This window comes from Varroa jacobsoni, unplaced genomic scaffold (genome assembly GCF_002532875.2).
Source record: "Varroa jacobsoni isolate VJ856 unplaced genomic scaffold, vjacob_1.0 scaffold_770, whole genome shotgun sequence".
Classification (NCBI taxonomy): domain Eukaryota; kingdom Metazoa; phylum Arthropoda; class Arachnida; order Mesostigmata; family Varroidae; genus Varroa; species Varroa jacobsoni.
This window is the reverse complement of record NW_019213672.1, coordinates 182587-202268: the sequence shown is the minus strand read 5'-3', so window position 1 is coordinate 202268 and position 19682 is coordinate 182587. Positions and strand designations below refer to the sequence as shown.

General features: G+C 40.8%; 2 protein-coding genes and 1 long non-coding RNA gene across 9 annotated transcripts in view; 1 reads left to right on the top strand and 2 right to left on the bottom strand.

The window, feature by feature from the left end:
* Positions 1-10532, bottom strand: part of LOC111263480 (uncharacterized) — a 45661-nt gene extending 35129 nt beyond the window's left edge. For all 3 annotated transcript variants that reach the window (XM_022838589.2, XM_022838588.2, XM_022838590.2), the window contains exon 1: positions 9538-10532. In XM_022838589.2, coding sequence (XP_022694324.1) covers positions 9538-9585 — 48 coding nt within the window. In that variant the 5' untranslated portion in view covers positions 9586-10532. The remainder of the gene's footprint in view (positions 1-9537) is intronic.
* LOC111263483 (uncharacterized) lies at positions 9003-15311 on the top strand. Its single transcript, XR_002682258.2, has 2 exons — positions 9003-9348; positions 14974-15311. It is a non-coding gene; the product is annotated as an uncharacterized LOC111263483 (long non-coding RNA).
* A 1273-nt stretch (positions 15312-16584) lies between these two features.
* Positions 16585-19682, bottom strand: part of LOC111263481 (equilibrative nucleoside transporter 1) — an 18117-nt gene continuing 15019 nt past the window's right edge. For all 5 annotated transcript variants that reach the window (XM_022838598.2, XM_022838593.2, XM_022838592.2 and 2 more), the window contains 2 exons: positions 19135-19304; positions 16585-18910 (listed from right to left, as the gene is read on the bottom strand). In XM_022838598.2, coding sequence (XP_022694333.1) covers positions 18095-18910; positions 19135-19304 — 986 coding nt within the window. In that variant the 3' untranslated portion in view covers positions 16585-18094. The remainder of the gene's footprint in view (positions 18911-19134; positions 19305-19682) is intronic.

The window sequence follows — 19682 nt, the reverse complement described above, 5'->3', positions numbered from 1 at the left end:
TACTAAATGTAATGGCTACTTTATTCGCGTTGCTACCAAAAATGCAGGATGTCCAAAAAACAAGAAACGGTGTAGGGGTAGTTATGTATCTATGACAGTCTTGATCATGCAACTTATTGTAAATGACGTAAGTAGCGGTACAATGAGCATCCGTAGGTAAATAGGGAACACCGGACTTATCCGCAAGCTTCACCCAGCGTCAGTCGCTGCTGCCTTTATTCATCCGATCTGTTTACGTCAAGCCTAGCAGAAACTGTAGCTCCAGCTAAAATAAAAATTTGTCCCGCTATAGTTACCCTGTTGTATGAATCATGATTTGCTCGGACAGTCATTCTATCTATCCATCCATAAGAATACCCCATTAGTTTCGTGTTTTGTTTCGGTTACTTTCTGACCTCACAACAACTATTGCATAATCTGCTACCTCACCTCTTTAATTAAACTTTAACTAAGCTACAAGTACCGCGCAAACTTGTCAGCTTCAGTGACCTCGTGAAATAATCATAATATATATGTATATGTTTCAATTAGTTCATTATCGAATTGTGACTATTCCCTCACCTCATAGCCACTTATTATGCTACAGCAAACGAAAGCTAACTTCGAAAATTAGGCTTTGAGTCTAATTTTCCATTCGATTTAAGATGGTTTGCCGGCACACAAGCACCCATGAAGTGATACATCCATAGGTATATATAGCATCTGTACTTGCGAAAAGTTCGCAGTACCACTGTCAGCTACCTCAGCTCCAAGATAACTCGATCGAGTTTTATTGAAGGGAGCACGTTAACTATGGAAAACGATAATACTCGCCAATAACACTCAAAATCAGCTTCAATAACAAATTCGGATAAATAGCTATAGATTGATAGATAACTAAACAGTTGTTTCAACACACTTTGACACGATTCGGCAAGGTTCACCTAGTTTTCTATGTAAAAAAGGGCTGACCATATTTTGGTAAATTTGCCTAACTACAGCAATAAATTAGTCGAAATTATTTATCATGCACAGTTCTGACTCAATGTTTTTGTGTGATCCCAAGGAACTGTCGAGGTGACCTGTTTCGTCTATATCATTTTCCTTGAATACTCACTTTTTCATAACTACAGATTTCTCGTACGTATAAGTTGCATTTTCGACACTTGTTTTTAATTTTTGAAAAATCGCGCTTGCACACTGAAAAGTGTTCAATCCAGGGGATAAAAAAATAAAATAAAACTAATCAGCGTGTATTCATCAGTCTGTACGGCCTGCGTTGTTATAGTGTACTTCACTGATGTCCCAATCGAGAAGGTGCCGGTTGGATTCCATTTTATGTATTTATTCGCACATTGGTATTTCTGTTGACAGATGTTGAACCAGCCAGTGTCTTGGCGTCAACAAGTGTTCGACTGCATTGACCTGATGCTGGGCATCACGTCAACCCGTCCCAAATAAAGCCGAATCGAGTCCAGATATCTTCTCCCTGCTCCCACTTCCTGCGTCTAGGGATCGTCTGCCAAGCAGAGATTCTAAACGACACGGACTGGTGCCACGTCTGTAACACTGGAGCTCCGCAATGGCCATTCTAGCAAGCAGCCCAGTTTTCAGCGCATAATCACAACCAATGGAAACCCCGCGGCCAACCCAGCTTCCGTCGCCCCAACTGGTTCTAGTAGTATCAACAAAAACTAACACAATAGTACTAGCACGGTACCCTTTGCCATCACCACAATCATTATGACAAAGGGAGACACAAGATGTGCAAGAGAGAGAGAGAGAGAGAGAGAGAGAGAGAGAGAGAGAGAAAATGGCTTTTGAAGTAAAGCAGATGCTACCAGCAACACATGCTAGTGAACGGTCGAGGGTGGCCAACCTAAACTACTTACAGAAATTGTAACAACCGTTTGTTCCTAACAGAGCAAGCAGGATTGCTTCATACTGCCTGCTGCTCAATGGGAAAATGCTTTCACAAAAAGAGGAAGAAAACGGGGGTCAAGGTTCCAGTGGGTGTTTAAGCAACTATTTATATACAGTAAGCTGAGCGGATGGGAGCGTTTAAGAAAACTAAAACAAAAACGTTGCACGATAAGATTCTATAGATTACCCATCAAGAGTGTACAGGGAGTATGTAACTGAGTGCGAGTCCGCCCTTTATTGGAAGCATACGAGCTGCCTACGCCGGTGTTCTAATACCTGAGATGTCAATGCTATATATATATATATATATGATATGCTATGAAGACTGGTTAGTTTCATTTAGTAATACAAAATTATGATACCAAGCATCTAAGCTATCGACCCCGTAAAATATTCGTATGCCGTTACAGCATTCACGGTAGCTTGAAAATAACGTGATTCAATTTACCTAAAACACACAAAAAAATTAAAGAAAAAAAATATGAACTACTTCTGCTTTTTTTTTTTTGAGAGTTCTCTGTTTTGTCATCGCCGAGGTTTAACGTAATTTTCAACAGACAACTGTTAAATTCAAAGCTTTCCTTTTGTACCTATATAATTAGCTTATGTTTTTACATTGGCTTTTTTGAGCGTATCAAATTCGCAGAGACGTGCATATGTGTGGCCTTTAGGCATGGGTCCAAGCACTACTTGCTCTTCACAATCGACTTCACGTGAAATCGTCGTACGTATGAATAACGTCCAGGCTATCTGACCTTGCTCTCCATCAGGTGTATTTTAAGAACACTTTGAACTCAAAGCTCAATCAGCAGTGTCCCTCCTACGAGCGAGCCTATCGATCCTAAAGCCCTCGTACATTTAACGATGCAATCTCGAATAAGGGACATTTTGCTGCGACTAGGTACAGTCCTAAAGTAAACTCTCTTGCGGGACGTTTGAATAACCATGAAACTAACTCCTTTTGAACAAATATACATTGAATAGATAACATGGATAAAATGACTGGTCACTCAGACCCTCGTACAGGGGATTATTCAGACATCGAAAACACATTCAGGGAAGACCTAGCGAAGCTTTGGGGTACAGTTAAGAAGAGGCCTATAAGAGCTTGAATTCAACAATCTTATAGCGAGATAGAAGTAAGAAGCATGCAGGTTAGGTTTTTCCTGGACTTTTTTTCACAAAAGAAGCAATTCAGCATCGCTGAAAAACAATGCCAGATTACAGCGTACTTGTCGACGTCCTCAGTCTTATGGCTAAAAGAAAAGGTCTGTGACGCTTATCAGTATTTTCGGTTGCCAACTCAAATGACGTATGCTGCTTGTTGGCTAGAGAAACGAAAGCAAGCGTGCCTGAAACAGTGCTGTCAACAAGGTTATGTACTGTGCAGCGCAATCAGTTAAAATTGGAGCTTGCCGCGAGCCATCTGGGTAGCGGTAGATGAAGTTGTTCGAGTGGACAGAATGGAATTTGTCCAACAAAAGGTAAAGAAGATAACCTATCTGGCGCGCAAAAGTAGCACGCGTTTGGCATTATCCTGGATAGAAAGCCTGGATGGAAAGGAGCCGCTTACATGGGTTGCACAGCAGGTAGAATAAACTTCAGTATATCGTAGTGCCCGGCGCCATTCAAACCTCGCATCATTAAGAGCTGATTCGGAGGTGTCATGAATCTTTGAAGTGACGGAGGATATAATAAATAAACATCTTCTCCAGAACATTTAGGCTGAAGTACGAGGAAGAAATGCTACTTTTATAAAAAAGTTAGTAGTGACGTGTGGAGGGCTGTTACCCGGATTTCTTTCTTCCAATTTAAAAGGGTGTGTATATATATATATATATATATTCATCAGGCGCAACGCATAAAGGTGCCAGTCACTGATAAAACAAGCAGGAGTGACTGGTAACAATGCAAAGTAATCCCTACAAAGAATAATCGTCTGGTTGGCTTTTAAATAATAATAATAATTAATTTGTGATGGCAGGCAGAAAACTCATGTCTTTAAAGTTTATCGGCCATATGTCAAAACTCTTGTGATTTGTTAACTCTTTTAGATTACAAACCAGTAACACACGATATTGACCTAGTAGGTTAGAAATATTCCTACATTTTTACGCATGTTTAAATCTTTTGACACGTAGCCTCCATCGTCATTACTCAAATGATGCAAATTCAAGGACAGAGCAGTTACTGTAGAGTTTGCATCGAATACGATGAAACATTTTCGTTAGAGCATTTGAAATTCGGTAGCGTTTTTCATTACCTAATAGTTCTGAATAGGTACGGGCATAGATAGTTAAAGCGAAAGGGGAGGTCCAAAAGCGGAACGTGGGCTGGCATCAGGCCCATTCTTTCCGCCAGCCAACAACATTATTGCAACTTGGAGCTGAATCGGTCAGCGCAGGGATGCAGCTGATGCCGCATCACCATAAACAACAGTAAAATGCAACAATGGTGAGAGCCTATGACGATCGGATAAACGCAGAAAAGAACGACGCGATCAACGACTTGTATACGTTGTGATAACGGTCAGATAACGGAGGCGACATCAGCAGCAAAATTGGCATCGTCGATAACATCAACAGCGTCGCCGTTGGGTACCAATCACAAATTCAACTATTCTCACAATTCTATTAGTCCCCCTTCACCTCAATCGCACTCTCATTGACTACAAAGCGTTCGCTAGTCACAGTGGATTGAACTATCTTCGTTTGTCAGCAACGGGTACTCGTAGGTGGCGCGAGCCGGAAAGCAGCAAATAGAACCGAAGCTAAAGCCATTCGTTCGTTCCTCCCCGACTGCTCCTCGATCGTTAATGTACGTAATGAAAGCTGCTGACCGTTATTGGAACAAAATACGCCGGAAGTTACTTTTGACAGAATCTTAATAATGACAACATTATAATGATCGAACAGAACACGGACAATCATTTCACCCTTTCCTCTTTTTAGGCGTTTGTCTTCAATAGCGGACGGCTATAATCATTCAGTCGGTGAGTTTTTTTTTAGTTGTCATGGCTCGCGATTCGTCACCCCTGCTCGCTAGTCGAAGCTGATTCAAGCGAAAAGCCCAATGGGGAGAAAATTGGTTATCTTGAGAGGATTTTTTCTATACAAGTCTTGTCCGTTGTCTACGAAGACCATGATGATCGCGATGATGGTGATGATGTCAGTGCAATGTTTTTTCTTGTGGTTATCGACCGATTTAGCTTGTTCGTTCGTTCCATTGTGCTCCGTTTCGAACTTGGAAGATGATGAAGGCCTGGCCGGGAAGGCGAAAGTGCTTCACGGTCACGCTTGGCACAGTTCAGATATTTGATATGTAGGCAGTATATTGAAGCCCACACCTAAGAGGGTGCGATAACGAAGGGTGCTGAGATGCCGTAAAATACAGTTTGTAAAAGTTAAAGCATTCGACATAAGAACGACAGGGATTCTTCGATGGGGATCACCGATGGAGCACGCTGACAACGACAACAACACGCAACAATACGTACTATTGCATGTTTGTCTCACATGAGAAATCACGAATCAGCTGGGTTGTCGACTAGAGATAATGTAAATTACCGAACGACTGTAACTTCGATCAACAAGCATTCTAGTGAAGATGGAACATAAATTAAATCTAACTACCTGTATCAAAAATAACGATAAAATATTAACAAATATATGATAAAACTGCACAAAGTTCTCAAGTCAACAACCTTTCGCCAGCTTGGCGGCTCCCGTTCTGAATTATCTGTCGCATGATACAATGTTGTTTCTGATTAACGAAGTAAAGCTTTACGCGTTATGACAGCATATATGCATTTATATAGTTATCGATATAATAAACCGTGAATTCTAAACGTTGATTTCATTCAATTGTCTATCGTCTTCTTCATCGAATGACAACTGGTTGTTGCTCTATTTTAACGCAACTGACGAGAGTTACCAGCGTCTACTTCTATTTCTTGCCGGTCAACATAGCCTGAGAAAATCGAGAAGCTTCTTCTTATATGCGACTGGACGCGTTTGCGAGTGTCGAGCTTCTAAGGCTTTTTCTGCATCGCTGTCAACGATTCTCTGCTGGTTAACTTTGCTTGGCCTGCTCTATCGCAGAGACGATACGTAGTGGCTGGCTTTCTGTAAAATTGGTAACGCCAAAAAGAGCCGTTACAGTGACGCAAACTATCGCGCAGATCAGAGGATTAGCTTCGTGCGCTTGTTATTATTGCCGCTGGCGATGATTCGTCGTTGGTCAATGCTTCTGAGGGTCTATGCCAGTAATAGCAGTAGCGGTCTGCCCATTATCCGTTATGTTGGGCACCGTTTGACGCGGACCGTGCCACGCTATTTTCATCTGTCGGGCCGCTGATTCTCTAGATAGCGGTCTAGATAGCCGACGGTGTACTGGTGGGCCGATAGGTGGAGTGGGCCAGAATCGTTCGAGAAGCAGCGTAGCTTATGTAACATAGACAGCATGTGCATCACGCACAGCAGGGACTGGCACGAAGTTGCAATTAAAAAAAGTCCATTGCCACACAAAAATCGTAGGATTCGTTGCTACTATGCATATCTACGCTTAATCAAAATAACTAAAAGAAGAGGTTTTAACACTCGCGAGAACAGAGCAACAGCCCAGAAGCGGTCAAGATCTGCTCACGAGTAGTCGACATAGACCGCATAAACAGTACAAGTAGATCACTCGATATAACAATAATCATGTGAAATAACATATATAGATATGCGTGAGAAAAAAAATCCCCCTTGAGCTGAGAAAACGAGCAGCTAGAAATTCGCCAAACATGCAAATGCAAATTTTTCTTATTCTTCGATTTCTGCAGAAAGGGCACAGAATTGAATTTTGAATGAAACACAGTTTTCTATTTGATTAGTTTGCCATGAATCGATCTCTAAAAAGTATCGCTATATTCACATTGCTTGTTTGGCTGATTTTTCAAACGACCCGACATTGGTACAGAACTTTTGTTCAAGGTTCTACCCTTGTATCGCGCGTAGGTGTACAAGACATACATACAGCTAGCGGAAAAATCAGCGTCATTTACTGTTTTCGGTGCTTTTGAATAACTTAATGTTGTTACAGGAGATCTCCGAGGGTCATCGGAGTAAAGGAGAGACAAGTGCGAACGCGAACGAAACAGCGCGGACAGATAGAAACACCTCAGCAACATCGTCAACAACGATCATGGATGCAGCAGTTACACCGGTGTGCTGTTCACGTCAGACCGTGACATAAAGCGATTCACCATTAGTAACCACATTTCTTCTTTGCGTGAAGTCTCAGAAGCCAATAATGTTCGACCAGATAGGGAGCTAGGGAGAAAATCGCTGCTATTCGTTCACAATATTTACACAGTATTATTTCGCGTAAAGAGCAACACGACACCCACAACGACAGATGAAGGAAAGAACGCACACAAGCCTCGACGTTTCTGAAAGCAGACATTTCTGAGACACTGAAAACCAGTGGATTCGCACATGAAGATTGAAGCAGTATCAATGGTAAACTAGCTTAAAAGCGAACGGTAATTCTGAAGTGCTATCGCTCATACAAATCACGGGCGTTTGTACGTAGATATATCTATGAATGGATAGGCAAGAGTGCAGAAGTTTACGATGTGACATTTCTAGAACGCGATAGAAAATGTTACAATGCAGAGCATTTTTTATACAGTGATTTACTTCGCCCCTTATAGGATACGTTGGGGCTATACATTTATGACTTAAATGGGGCATGGGCTACCGATACTTTATGCAGATCCTCGACGCTCCGATTGCCTAAAAACTTTGAGTGTATAGAGGTTACGGCTTGTTGTTTCTCGTTGTTTCCATTCAAGCGTGGACGCTTACGTTCTTATTTCTATGGATTCTTCACACGGGCGAAGCTAAAATAGCACGACCAAACGAGTGAACAGACTCAGAAGGTTTATTAATTTGAATCTACTGAACCTTTGGTCTGAATCTTCACTGCATACAAGTTATCTGGACCAGCATTCTTCAAGTGTCTAACTAAATGAGTCGATTTTGTTTTTGTGGAGCTTTTAATAAAAGTGCAAAGCTTCTCTTCAATTAACCCGATAGGCTATATAAGGTATATAAGTATCAAATACACTCTGAATATCTGATTAGGAAACGATTAGTAGTGATCGATAGTGGCTTATTCAAGAAACGACCCAGCTGATGGACTCTGGTCTGACCCTATAACACGATTTAAATAAAATTGTGTACAACAAATGACTGAAACAATTAAAAGTCGAATAGTTTATGTTAACCGAGCCCCTTTTAGTTACGTTCCTAGGTTCAGCTACTTCATTTAGTACTTCAGAAGTACTACGCTATTATTTATAACCGTTTTAGCAGCTGATGAACGGCTCATGCTTTACGATGCCAATAGCGCGCTTACTCTTCCAGTATCAAAAGCGCCGTTTGATAAAAGTCGTCCTCTCATCAGTATTCATTTTTAGATAAACAGCCAGGAGAATGTATAGAGATTTCATTAAGCGAACGCTATATTGTGAGTCTGCAAAATAAGCTGATTGACAATTTTCGTACCCGAAACCTTTTCGCTTTATCGTCATATTTACTGTTGTGTAAATCGAAGCTATATACTAACGGTATCCTGCGTAAAATGTCCTGAAAATGTTATCAGGCTTATCACGACTGTGTTATACATCACAACGATTACTCAGTAACGCTTGTCGTTTTCTTAGCGCAGACAATGGTAATCCGTTCCTTCCTCCTGATCGGTACATTCAAGATCAGCTTTTGATGCCAATCTATCCATTTATTTATTATATCTGTCAAGCGATACCTTACATCTAGCCGTCCGGTCCGCGTGGTTAACCGCTGTGTCGGCAAAGGATGTTTTATAAAACGGTTACGGATGAGTGTCTGTAAATACAGTAATGTCCAATGCAGATTCATTATGACTCTGCGAATATGCCTCCGAAGCAAATGCGCTGTGTTTAGCGTACCATTATAATTACCGCGGTGGCACCCCTTTTTTCATTTGCGCACCTTCTTGCCCTAGATCGCCATGCCAAATGTCGCAGCAGCAGCAGCAGCAGCAGCAGTAGCAATAACGCTTCGTGAGAACGACGATGAACAAGGTACTGAATAAATTATTTCTATTGTGGCTTTCTTTATCCAACCTTGTGCCACATAACTGCACCATTGCGGAAGTTCGTATTTAAAGGGTGATTAGTTATAAGTGGCCATTAACACAATCAGAATAATAATATTATATGCGCCACTCATACTAACCGGCTCATCTTGGACCGAACGGCCAGTGACAGATCCTGAACTGAAGTAGATGATTTCGCTAGTATGTTCAACGTGAATTGACGCTGGTAATAACTAGAGGTATTGAAAAGTTGGTAATAGTCATTGACAACGCGTCAGCCACGTCCACACTCTCTAAGTTGTCCTCTAGGCTAATCAGAAGGTAAGTTTTTCATTCTGCCAAGGCAGTAAATATGCATGCTAATGGACTGAAGAAACAGTATCCAACGATAGTATAAACGACATAATAGAATGTAACTTTCATCCAATGCCGTTTGATCTTATGTAACCGTTACTGTTACGGACAAGTTGTTGACAAGCGTCGTTCGTATCAATCAATGTTATAACTTACCTGTGTAAAGTAACCGACAAAAACGGCTAAGTAGAATACGAGCCGCATTGTGAAGGCGTCTTGTATTTTTTTCACGTTTCTTTGTTTACACAAGATCACTTTTTTTTTACCAATGCTCACGAACAAATTTCACTTCGTCGCTGTTTCGTACAATTCCTGATAGTTTTAGCACTTGCTGATACGCACCGAATTAAATAACGATAGAGTTTTTGTCACGCTCGAATGTCCGCTTAAAAAAGTTGGTCAGTTCGGCGGCACAGGGTAAGTTGCCGTTTAATCTATTTCGAATACTTTAATGTTGGTAGAGTGATTGAAACCACAAACAGTCGTGCTTTGATATTGTCGCATGCATACTTTTGTTGCTCGTTAGAGAACTGCCGAGACGCCGCGCACGGAGACCCTTGAAATTTAAATGCGTTCCCTGTACGAATTGAACCAGCTTCGTTTCTAAATAGCCGCCACTCGATTGTCGCAGTGCCGTATGGAAAACCCGCTGTTAGTACTACGTAAGCTACATTTACTTTAATACCTCGTGCTTCAGCGGCAGGCAGCAAGCAGCTCACTTACGTAAAGTCGCTACGAGCGTCTGTCAAACCTAGCGGGGTCATAGCTCCTGGAAGCGCCCTGCACCTTCGAGTTTCGGGCGGCAAATAGCGGAACGCCGGTGTGTCGTCAATCCGTTTTCAAGCAACGGCCGGCTGGGCCAGACTGTGTAGCTGGCTCGCTAACTGGTCGTCGTTGCGTCGAGCGGCAGCGACGACTACCAAAAAGGCGAGCGACGGCGCCAGCAAAGTTGTATGTAGATGAGTGGAATACAGAAACGACACGGAATCTCCTCTGTCAAGTCCTGGCCAGCGTTGAGCTCTACTTTTGGGGCACTGCTGCTGCTGCTGCTGCTGCTGCTGCTGCTACTGCTGCTGTCTTACCCCTCCTTTTGCTGCGTTCTTTTGAAATGCAGGCCCAGTGAAGTCGATCCAACGAAAAAGTTCCGCTGCTATCGGCTGCCGCTTGTCGTGTCTCACGAACAGATTCGCTAGCTCCCGGCAAAGTGACCAAGTGGCGCTGAGGAATCGGTGTCCCTTTCCATCTATTTTCTTCCTTCTCCAACTATTCTCGTCCCGACTGCGGTCGGCGGGTCCATCTAACATATGAGAGCCGTGGGCCAAATCCTGCCACTTCATTCTGCCAGTGCCCAGCCCTGTCACCCCTACGGTTTAGCGACATACGCTCAAACGGGCCCTAAAAGCCAACGATCTTCAATTCAATCAAAACTTTTTAAAATGTTGGAAAGAAGAAACAAAAAGACAGATACAGGTAACTGTTTCCCCTAGCTGAGCTCGTGGTCATATATTTAATGATCACATAATGCGGGTAGTATGCTTTTTGAAATTGAACTATTCACTTATGTAGGTCTGGAATATTTTTGCTGTCAGATTTGACATCCGTACAGCTTAAAATTAGAACATATTACGAACTCCCAAACCATAATATTACGCTTTTGTTGCGCTTGTAATATATCATATCGGCGCCAAACTACCGTCAGCCGTCGATTTGTGCAGTAACGAGCAGCACTACATATTCTGTACATCGATCGATTTTTACTCATGGATGCCGAACCCGTACACTCAGTATTTTCCTTACATGATCCGTACCTTATAACGTACGCACATGTTCAACCACGTTCTAAAGCAGAACTCGCTGAAGATGTTCAACTAGCTTCCTGCATTTGGTGATCCACGTCACTTCGTTCTATCGTATTTCTTTCTTATATGCATTACGCTGTTCGGGTCACTTCATAACCCTGCAGTAGTATCCTGTTACCCTGTTTTAGTAATTTAAGCGTGTTACCCTACCTCTAGTATTCCCTCGCCCTAATTCAGATATTTTTCGTCACTTTCGTGTTCTAGTTATTCTGTAGGCTAGTCTTATTCTGCTGTGTCATTTATCCCGTGATCCAATTGCTACTAGGTCGTCTCTGCGCTACCGTTGAGTTACCCCGCATTGCAGTTTTCCCACAATCTTAACATGAAATGGATCTGAACCTTCAGAATTCCATGCAAATATTAGGCAATCCAATTAATCCAGCAGATGAACATCAATATTTCATAATGTTTTTTTACCGGTTTTATGAAAAAAGTATCTTTGGACCCGCGCCAAATTGAAAATACTTCTAATCTCATTGTGTGTTTACTGTGGACAATTCAAAACACTACGGTGCTAACGCACGTTTTTCACTAATTCACAAATTGTTGTTAAGAAAATTATCCAAATGTGTCTATCTCTTCCCTGGCGTGCACTAAATACAGCAGGCTTTACTATTATCTTGTATCATCAAACCGAATTTCTAGGCATATTGTTTTCGAAATATATAACTCTCTTATACAAAATAGATGGCCTGACACTTACGCTTTCTCTGCGTAAGTTTCTGCGACTAGCATTAATAGCTTGTTTTTCAAAGATATCTATCTTTTCCTTATCACGGCTCTAAGAGTCTGATGTCTCAGGTCGTGACCGACACTTTTCGCGTACAGATTCATATTCTTTATATTATTCGCGCTTGCATTTCTGAGTGGCCTCTACTCTTTCGCCGTTATTCTGCTCCTTTGCTCGACTTTAGGACCACCAGCGTGTCAACAGGTTTGTGTCCCGGCATTTACTATGCAGGTTCATATACTGTGTATAGTACACGCTTGGTAGGCTCCAGGTTAATTCTTTGTTTTTGTTCTTCTTTGCACCTCCTCCTCTTTAAGGGAGTCGCACGTTAACCAGTTCTTGACTTTAACACAAGTTTTCATTGTTGAGTTTCTATCCTTTCAGTGCTTTGCGCTTATATAAAACTGCATTATACTGTTAGTCCTGCTACCTCTCAGCCAGACCGTGATAAAGTATATCTGTAAAAACAATCAATAAGATACTGGAACCTACCTTCGAAAATTATAAAGCTTTTTAGTCCTCTCTCAGATTGTGTTACTCGTTACGCATCTTATATTCAGAAACGAGAAGCGTGTTTGAAGAAATAGGCACGCTCGGGCAAACTATCCCTATAAAATTAAAACAGTATGTTTTGTTATAGTGTCAAATTGTAAAATAAGTAATGGCGCTTTTAACGTTCTCTTTCCATATTACTTATTCATTACTTGTGTGTATATGTTACTCGAAGGTACTTTCTTACCTCCATAGCCTCTATATAATTTTTTATGCAATAAACCAAATTTCAGTATAAGAGTAGATAAAAGACATCGATGCTTATGAAGAGAGTGCATTTTTAAACTTACCCTATTTTGCCCTCAAGAGAGGGCAAGAAGCCTGCCGAAACCGCCTGAGAAATTTGTTCCGTACACCATGCGAGCTCCATCTTTGAAAGGACTATTACAATAACGGCACCTTAGAACCGGAAGTTGTATCCAGTCCAGCCAGACATCCTAAACTAAGAAGATGGCTTTGAAAGAAGATGGCTAGCAAAGACCTTACGAGTTGGCCAAAAAATGAACTGCAATTATGTGACCATTTTCTTGAAATTATGAGATTTATTCAAGAATTGAAAGCCTGGGCGCCCTCTAAATTCGACGCTCAACCATAATAATATATTAAAGCGCAGACATTTTTTTTGAACAACTAGAGATAGCGCCGCTACATTAATATAAAGTATATAAATTAATAAAAGGCTCCGGAAGATATGTCCAGAGTTAGGCTAAATATACACTCGAAAAAAATTATGGTTTAAATGTCATGGGATTGGGAAAGTCTCAAACATTGGGAGATCCTTGAAAAAAAGATTATCAAGAAAAACCTATAAGTGGCGTGGTCGTATCGAACAATCATCATGATAACGGCGGATTATACATAACCAAGGTAGAAAGAGCAGCTCTGCTGGAATTTGAGCGGGGGTCTTCTTACATTCAGCATACTCTCCAGATCCCTCGCCAAAGGATCGTCGTCCTCCTTCCCGATTACAGAGAAATGAAATTTGTAACAGTACATCTACCCCATAGTGGAACGTAAATGTGGGCACCTCGTTGTACCGGAAATCGTATAGCTAATTCTAATATTTCATATCCTAGAATAACTTTCCAATGTATGACCATGCTAATCTAGAACGCCGTGTTCCACACCTATCCTTTCAACAAAGAGTTCTAATGTCAGTTATCTGTTCTCTAATAATAATAATAATTATGTACGTTATATTTATTCACACTTGCTGCAAAATAAAAGTAGGAGGTCTCAATAATATATAAGGTTGCACGAGAAGCTCCTGCGCTTAGAAGAACTTTCTATTTCCACTTTTTGATTCCTTTTTGTATACAGTTTAAAAATGCTCGTCTCACATTATCAGCGAATTTTAACAGAATTGCCATTTTAACTCATATGAGATGCTCAGAGAAAGGCGTTCTATATGGAAAAAAGTGCATTTCTAACAGCTTCTGTACAATGCATTTTATTGAAGCCAAAACACCGTAGGGGCAAGCTAGGGCATTTTCCTTGTACATGGACGCTGTTCTTAAAAGAACTTAAGAGTTTGTTAAGTTTAAAGATAGTATCCGGGGCCCAGAGTATGCTCTTCGCTTCGACCGACCATATAAGCTTGATGACGACCAAGATCTGGAGGCACTTTGACAATGAACTCGAGAATTGGCCGAAAAGATGGGCTGGGTTAATTTTTATATATGGGTTAATGTAATAAACAACTGGCATTAATTTTTTTAAGTTCTTTGGTTTATACAAAAACTCGGAGCTTGGGTATCTCATAAACTCTCTGAACCTAACAAGGAGTTAAGGCTTAAAACTGCATCTCAGCATTTCGCCCGATATCGAGCGTTACGCGCTCATTGTGACCGATTCTTGTACAAAACTGCCACTAGTGATAAAAAATGACCTCTGTGCAGGGCTTTCAGATATATATAAGATTATGTTTTGCATTTGATGGGAGTGCAATTGCCTGATTCGCGGAGATTGCTTTCTATGAACCATACAGGTACGTTTATTTGCCCTAATTGCGTCGAGTTAACTACTCCATACGAGAGAAACGACCCGACAAACGACGTCACGTAATTCTGCTTCGTGGTAACGCGAGGTTACACACGGCAAACCTCGTCAAAGCTACCCTTGTGGATTTCAAATAGCAGGTTTTGTTGCATCCTCCATATTCTCTGGACTTCGCACCGACGAACTCTCATTTCTTCTATTCATTAGCAAATTAAATTAGGACAGTGAAGTCGGTCGTCAAAACTGGTTGAACGAGTTCTTCAACATCAAAGGTAAAATTTCTAGCGAGAAGGAATAAGTAGATTGGTTGAGTCAACAAATACCCCAACAAAGTCTCAGCGGCTAATGAACTGGGTATTCTAAAAGATTCGTTGGCAGGCGGCCTTAGTATATCTCGATGACATGATCATATTAACAAAGACTGTTTAACAATCTATGTATCATTACCTTTAGGAGAGGAAAGTCTGGATGAAGATTCGGAAGCACGTACGCATTTGTGGCTTTTTTGCGGCGGACAAAAGCTTGCCATGGGTTCAATCTACCGACGTGCCTATTTCATGGACAGGCCTGGATTTCATGGGGCTGCTCTGCATACCCAAGATCAGTTTTTAGATGAGACAGATACTGGATGGCGTCTTCACCAAAGCGGAGCAAGTTTGTAGCGATAAACGAACTTTTCAGCAAAATTCCTTCGTCATGGCTTTACCACTAACTACCGTGTCCTACGAAATTTCTATGCAATTTTACTCCTCAAGGTCTTTAGTTCTAGAATACTAATATTTATTTATATATACCTTTGCTCACCCCTTTTTTCATATTTTGTATTGATTTAAAAAACAGGTCAGAATTGTTAAAACTGCTCAATAGAGCTATACAGTTACACCCTCATAAAGCAGGTTTATCTATGTATATAAAATCTGAATCCCATAGGGTTTCACACTCATATAGATTTTTCAGAAAAAGCGTCCGCTTGAGTGCACTTTATAATTAACTAAGGTGTAATTAATTAATGTAAGCGGATCTCCTGTAATAAAGTCTAATGATGGTTTTTAAATACCAACATAGTTCTTCAAAAAGTAGGCCTATTTGCAGAGAGTCGGTAAACTAGCATTATATTGTTGTTTCTTTCCAACTTTTCCTGTTAGGGTAAATATTATGACTGCAATGAAATTTTTTGCATGAAGGCCTAGTCTGAGATAACTAATTTTACCCGCGTTAGAATATACTTTTGCTATTACGTTACGCTTCTTGTATTGGAGCCGGCTGACTTGTTTTTATTTTTATTTTTTTATTACTTCAGTCGTAACCTTCTTATTTTTAGTATTCTTAGTACCTAGCCTTCTTATTTTTAGCAGTCTTAGTATGTAGCCGTCTTATTTTTTGGCTACTATTTTTAGCCATGCCAAAATGCTATCAATAACAGTCTCATTATGCTCAGTCATTTAGCAATGCAATTTGTTTTAGAAATATGCAGTAAAAAAAGCCTTCTATTATGTATTTCAATACATTATATGTCTACCTAGCTCCACAGCGTCCTAGACCAACAGTTTTAAGTATAGTTTTTATTTATTCCTAAAATAGTTTGCTAGTCGCAAACAACTAGTTCGCAACAAACTAAAAGCTACGTATAAATCCCGGTATAGTTTCGACTGAGAAATCTCTTACCTATCATACGAAGTTCGTTCCAAAAACGTCAACTAACGTTGTTCTTTTGTAACAGATGCGGCTGTTTGATTGGAAGTATATTTGGCTAAAAATTTCCAATTGACGATGTCAGTTAATCCGCGTGATCCGTTGTTCAAATCTGCTTATTCGTACTGACACCATCTATATATAGCAAATACGAAGCGATAGTTAACACTGATTGTTTATATCTATGGAGCACATAATTTTTAGCTGAGCATTTGTGTCTCTGCTGTACAGTGCCGCAGTATTACTTCTGCTATGGCCATTAGCATTGGCAGGGGCAGTTCACCGATTATCGGACCAACCCACCTAATTACGAATGAATCTACAAACATTTTCAAAATTAAATTAACAATGTAACAAATAAAATAATACAAATTATTATAGAAACGATTTATTGCTAATTTAATTTAGTCCTCGTACGCTAAATAGAAAAGTCTGATGCTGCACCATACGAATGAGTACTTACATCTATCAGCAAATAGAGAGTTACTTGTTATCGATTCTCTCGGCTTATTAACTCTATTAGTATCTAGTAATAAAGAACCTTCAGTGAGACTATAGCACATCGATAAACATTCAAGTAGGCCCGCTGTGAAAACTGTTGTCAAGTTGCAGGCTTCTAAATTCTGCCGTTGGTCCCCTTGATGACGCAGTAGTAACGTAATTTCCTACTAAACCTGGGGACACGTTGTGGTCCTATAGTGGGAACCAGCTGTCAGAAGCGATGGTTCGTAATCTACGTAAAACAGAGAACATTTATTTTTAGACGTTCTGATCTCAGTCGATATCTACGGACAACATGTGATAAACTTCATTGGGTATTATTGAATTTTTAGTGATTGATGGAGTTGCGTGAACTACTCAGTCTAAACGTGTTTCGTTACTCGTTCGGTCTTGGCATTTTGGGCACATTTTAAGCAAAAACTGATTCCATTGTCTACCCTGTTTAACAAGAAGTGTGAACAATTAATAAAAGACCGTGCACATTTTGTATTACAGAGACGCCCACATGGCATCATATACATGCATTTGCTCACTATCCATTTACACTTAGAAAATAAGAAAGTAAGACAAACTACAACTCGACTTCCTCTAGTTTACGTTCATCCGTCATTTTTTGCAATTGATGCGCCGTTATTACATTGTATTCTTGGTGAGATCTAGCCATCGTGCGACAATAGTAGTAGTGACGCTTAGGCTTTCCTATTTTATCATGTCGGCAAAAGTGGTGTATTGAATAACAAACTGTAACAAAATGCTGCTATACATTTTCTCGCAAATGTAACTTGGATAATTTGTAAAAAACGTGGCACATAATCTGTCACGCTGTTTGCTCCTCTAACCTAAATGCACTAGCACTTTTAAGCAGAAACTATGATGTGCCAGTAATCAATGCTATGGAAACAATCGACAAACACAAACGATTGACGTGCATCTCGGAAATCTCCTACTAACAATTTGCAACGTATCTCAAAGAAATATAATTAACCTTTCTACTTTTCATCGAGGCATAGGACAACATCGTTATTTAGCCTAATAATATCATATACTTGCCCCTTTTTAGCTAATGTCATTATATAAATAGCTTTGCGTCTAAATTGGCTACGTGTACAGCGAATATATACAACACGATATGGACACGTAGCCCCTCAACTTTCTACCTAGATATATATCTGTACGTGTATTCGTCGATATTCCGTTTCAGACGTACTTGGAACTCTTTCATTGAACATGTGTACTGAAGTACGTCTGCTGTTCGATTCACTGTCTTCTTTCGTGGTAATCCATCATCGCAGTTTGGCAATTCGACAACAAACTCACTAGCTATTAAGCCTCGTCGAGTCACTTAGCCATATACGAACACAATGAAAGTCCATGATTCCATTTATTTCTGCGATGGATGAAAGAACGCTCGTACAAAGAGCAGAGAGACCACACTGCCCAAGGTCATACCGGTAGCAAGCATGGCAACCAATATTACTCCTGCCTTCTCTTGGAGGAAGTATTCCAGTTTCCTTGGTCCGAGGACCATGGCAGCAGATGTCAAGTAGCCATTGGATACAGCAAACAGTGCGTTGAGCGTGACAAAGGCCAGGTCCGAGTTGAACAGGACAGGTAATGGCATCGATGGTGTCGCACGCGGCTCGACGTTGCAAGCGAAAAGTAATGGCAGAAACATTAGTCGCATCATTGTCAAACCGACAAGCAGATTTTCGCGGCGAGCGGGAAAAGCGGCCCACGACGTCGACGCTAATAACCGACCGACAAGGTCGCCGACGTTGAATACAAAAAAACAAGCCACTGGCGTGAAGAGACGTGTCCACAGCGCGCTAGGCGATCCAGAGGCCTTCACATGAACAAGAACGCCTGGGAAAACGCCGATCGTCCCGACATAAATGAGTACTAACGTTATGCAATAGTGCCACAGCTTTCGCACAACGAGGCCAGTGCGCACCTTCACTTCGAAGTTGCTCTCGTAAGTACTTCCGTAGCCGTCATCAACGACGCCGCTACTAGCCACGCTCGCCGCTTGTATTTGTCCTCTGGTAGATGCCAATGCACATTTCAAGTAATAAAGATAAAACGCCGACCGCTGAGTTCGAAAAAGGACGAATACGCTGAAGATTAACAAGGCCAAAGCAAGAAGAAAATAAATAAGCCCAGATATTATGGCAGAAACGTTCAGTAATAATACGGCCACCTGAAATTCGACGAAATAAGCGAAAACAATTAAATGAACCACTTAAGTAGATACTAAGTAGGCTTAAGCAGTACCGCTGTAATACAACGTAACAAAACAAATGCAACACTTGTCGCACAAATACAGATTAATGTATCGGTAAAATATTAACGAAAATAAGTATTAAGCATGTTGGTCACGTTTTTTATCCAAAGCTCGAATTAGGCCAGATAAGGCTTTCTTACCTGAAGCACAGAGGCGACCACTCCGCCAGCAGATTGACCAATAATACAGGCGTGAGTGTATTCACTGGGAAATGTCGACGCAACACCTATTATCCCTCCCTGAAAGACGGCAGCCGAAGCCGCCACGAGTAGCATCTGTGCTAGCGTCAATCGGTAATACCACACTTGCCCTGCACCAAAAGCAATACGATCATACACTGTTTATTACGGTTTTACTGCAAGACTTATGAAAGTATGCTACATCAAATATATAACTATATACCGAATTGAATACTTCGTGGGCCTAATAATCCACTTCACGTTGCGCAGCAGGACCGTTTAATCCCATGGCAAACAAATCATAATTTGTGACCAGTCCAACTACACAGCCTTTTATCACGGTCCCTCCTAGAAATAAGGGCATTTTCTCTTTACTTTTGTTAAGCCCTTGTTTTCATGTTCAATCAATTTATGCATCAAAAACGGTAGGCTATATGGGCCAAAATCCGCTTAACGTTATTATTTAAAATAGCAACCATCAACACTAACTAAAAAAAATAACAAAAGAA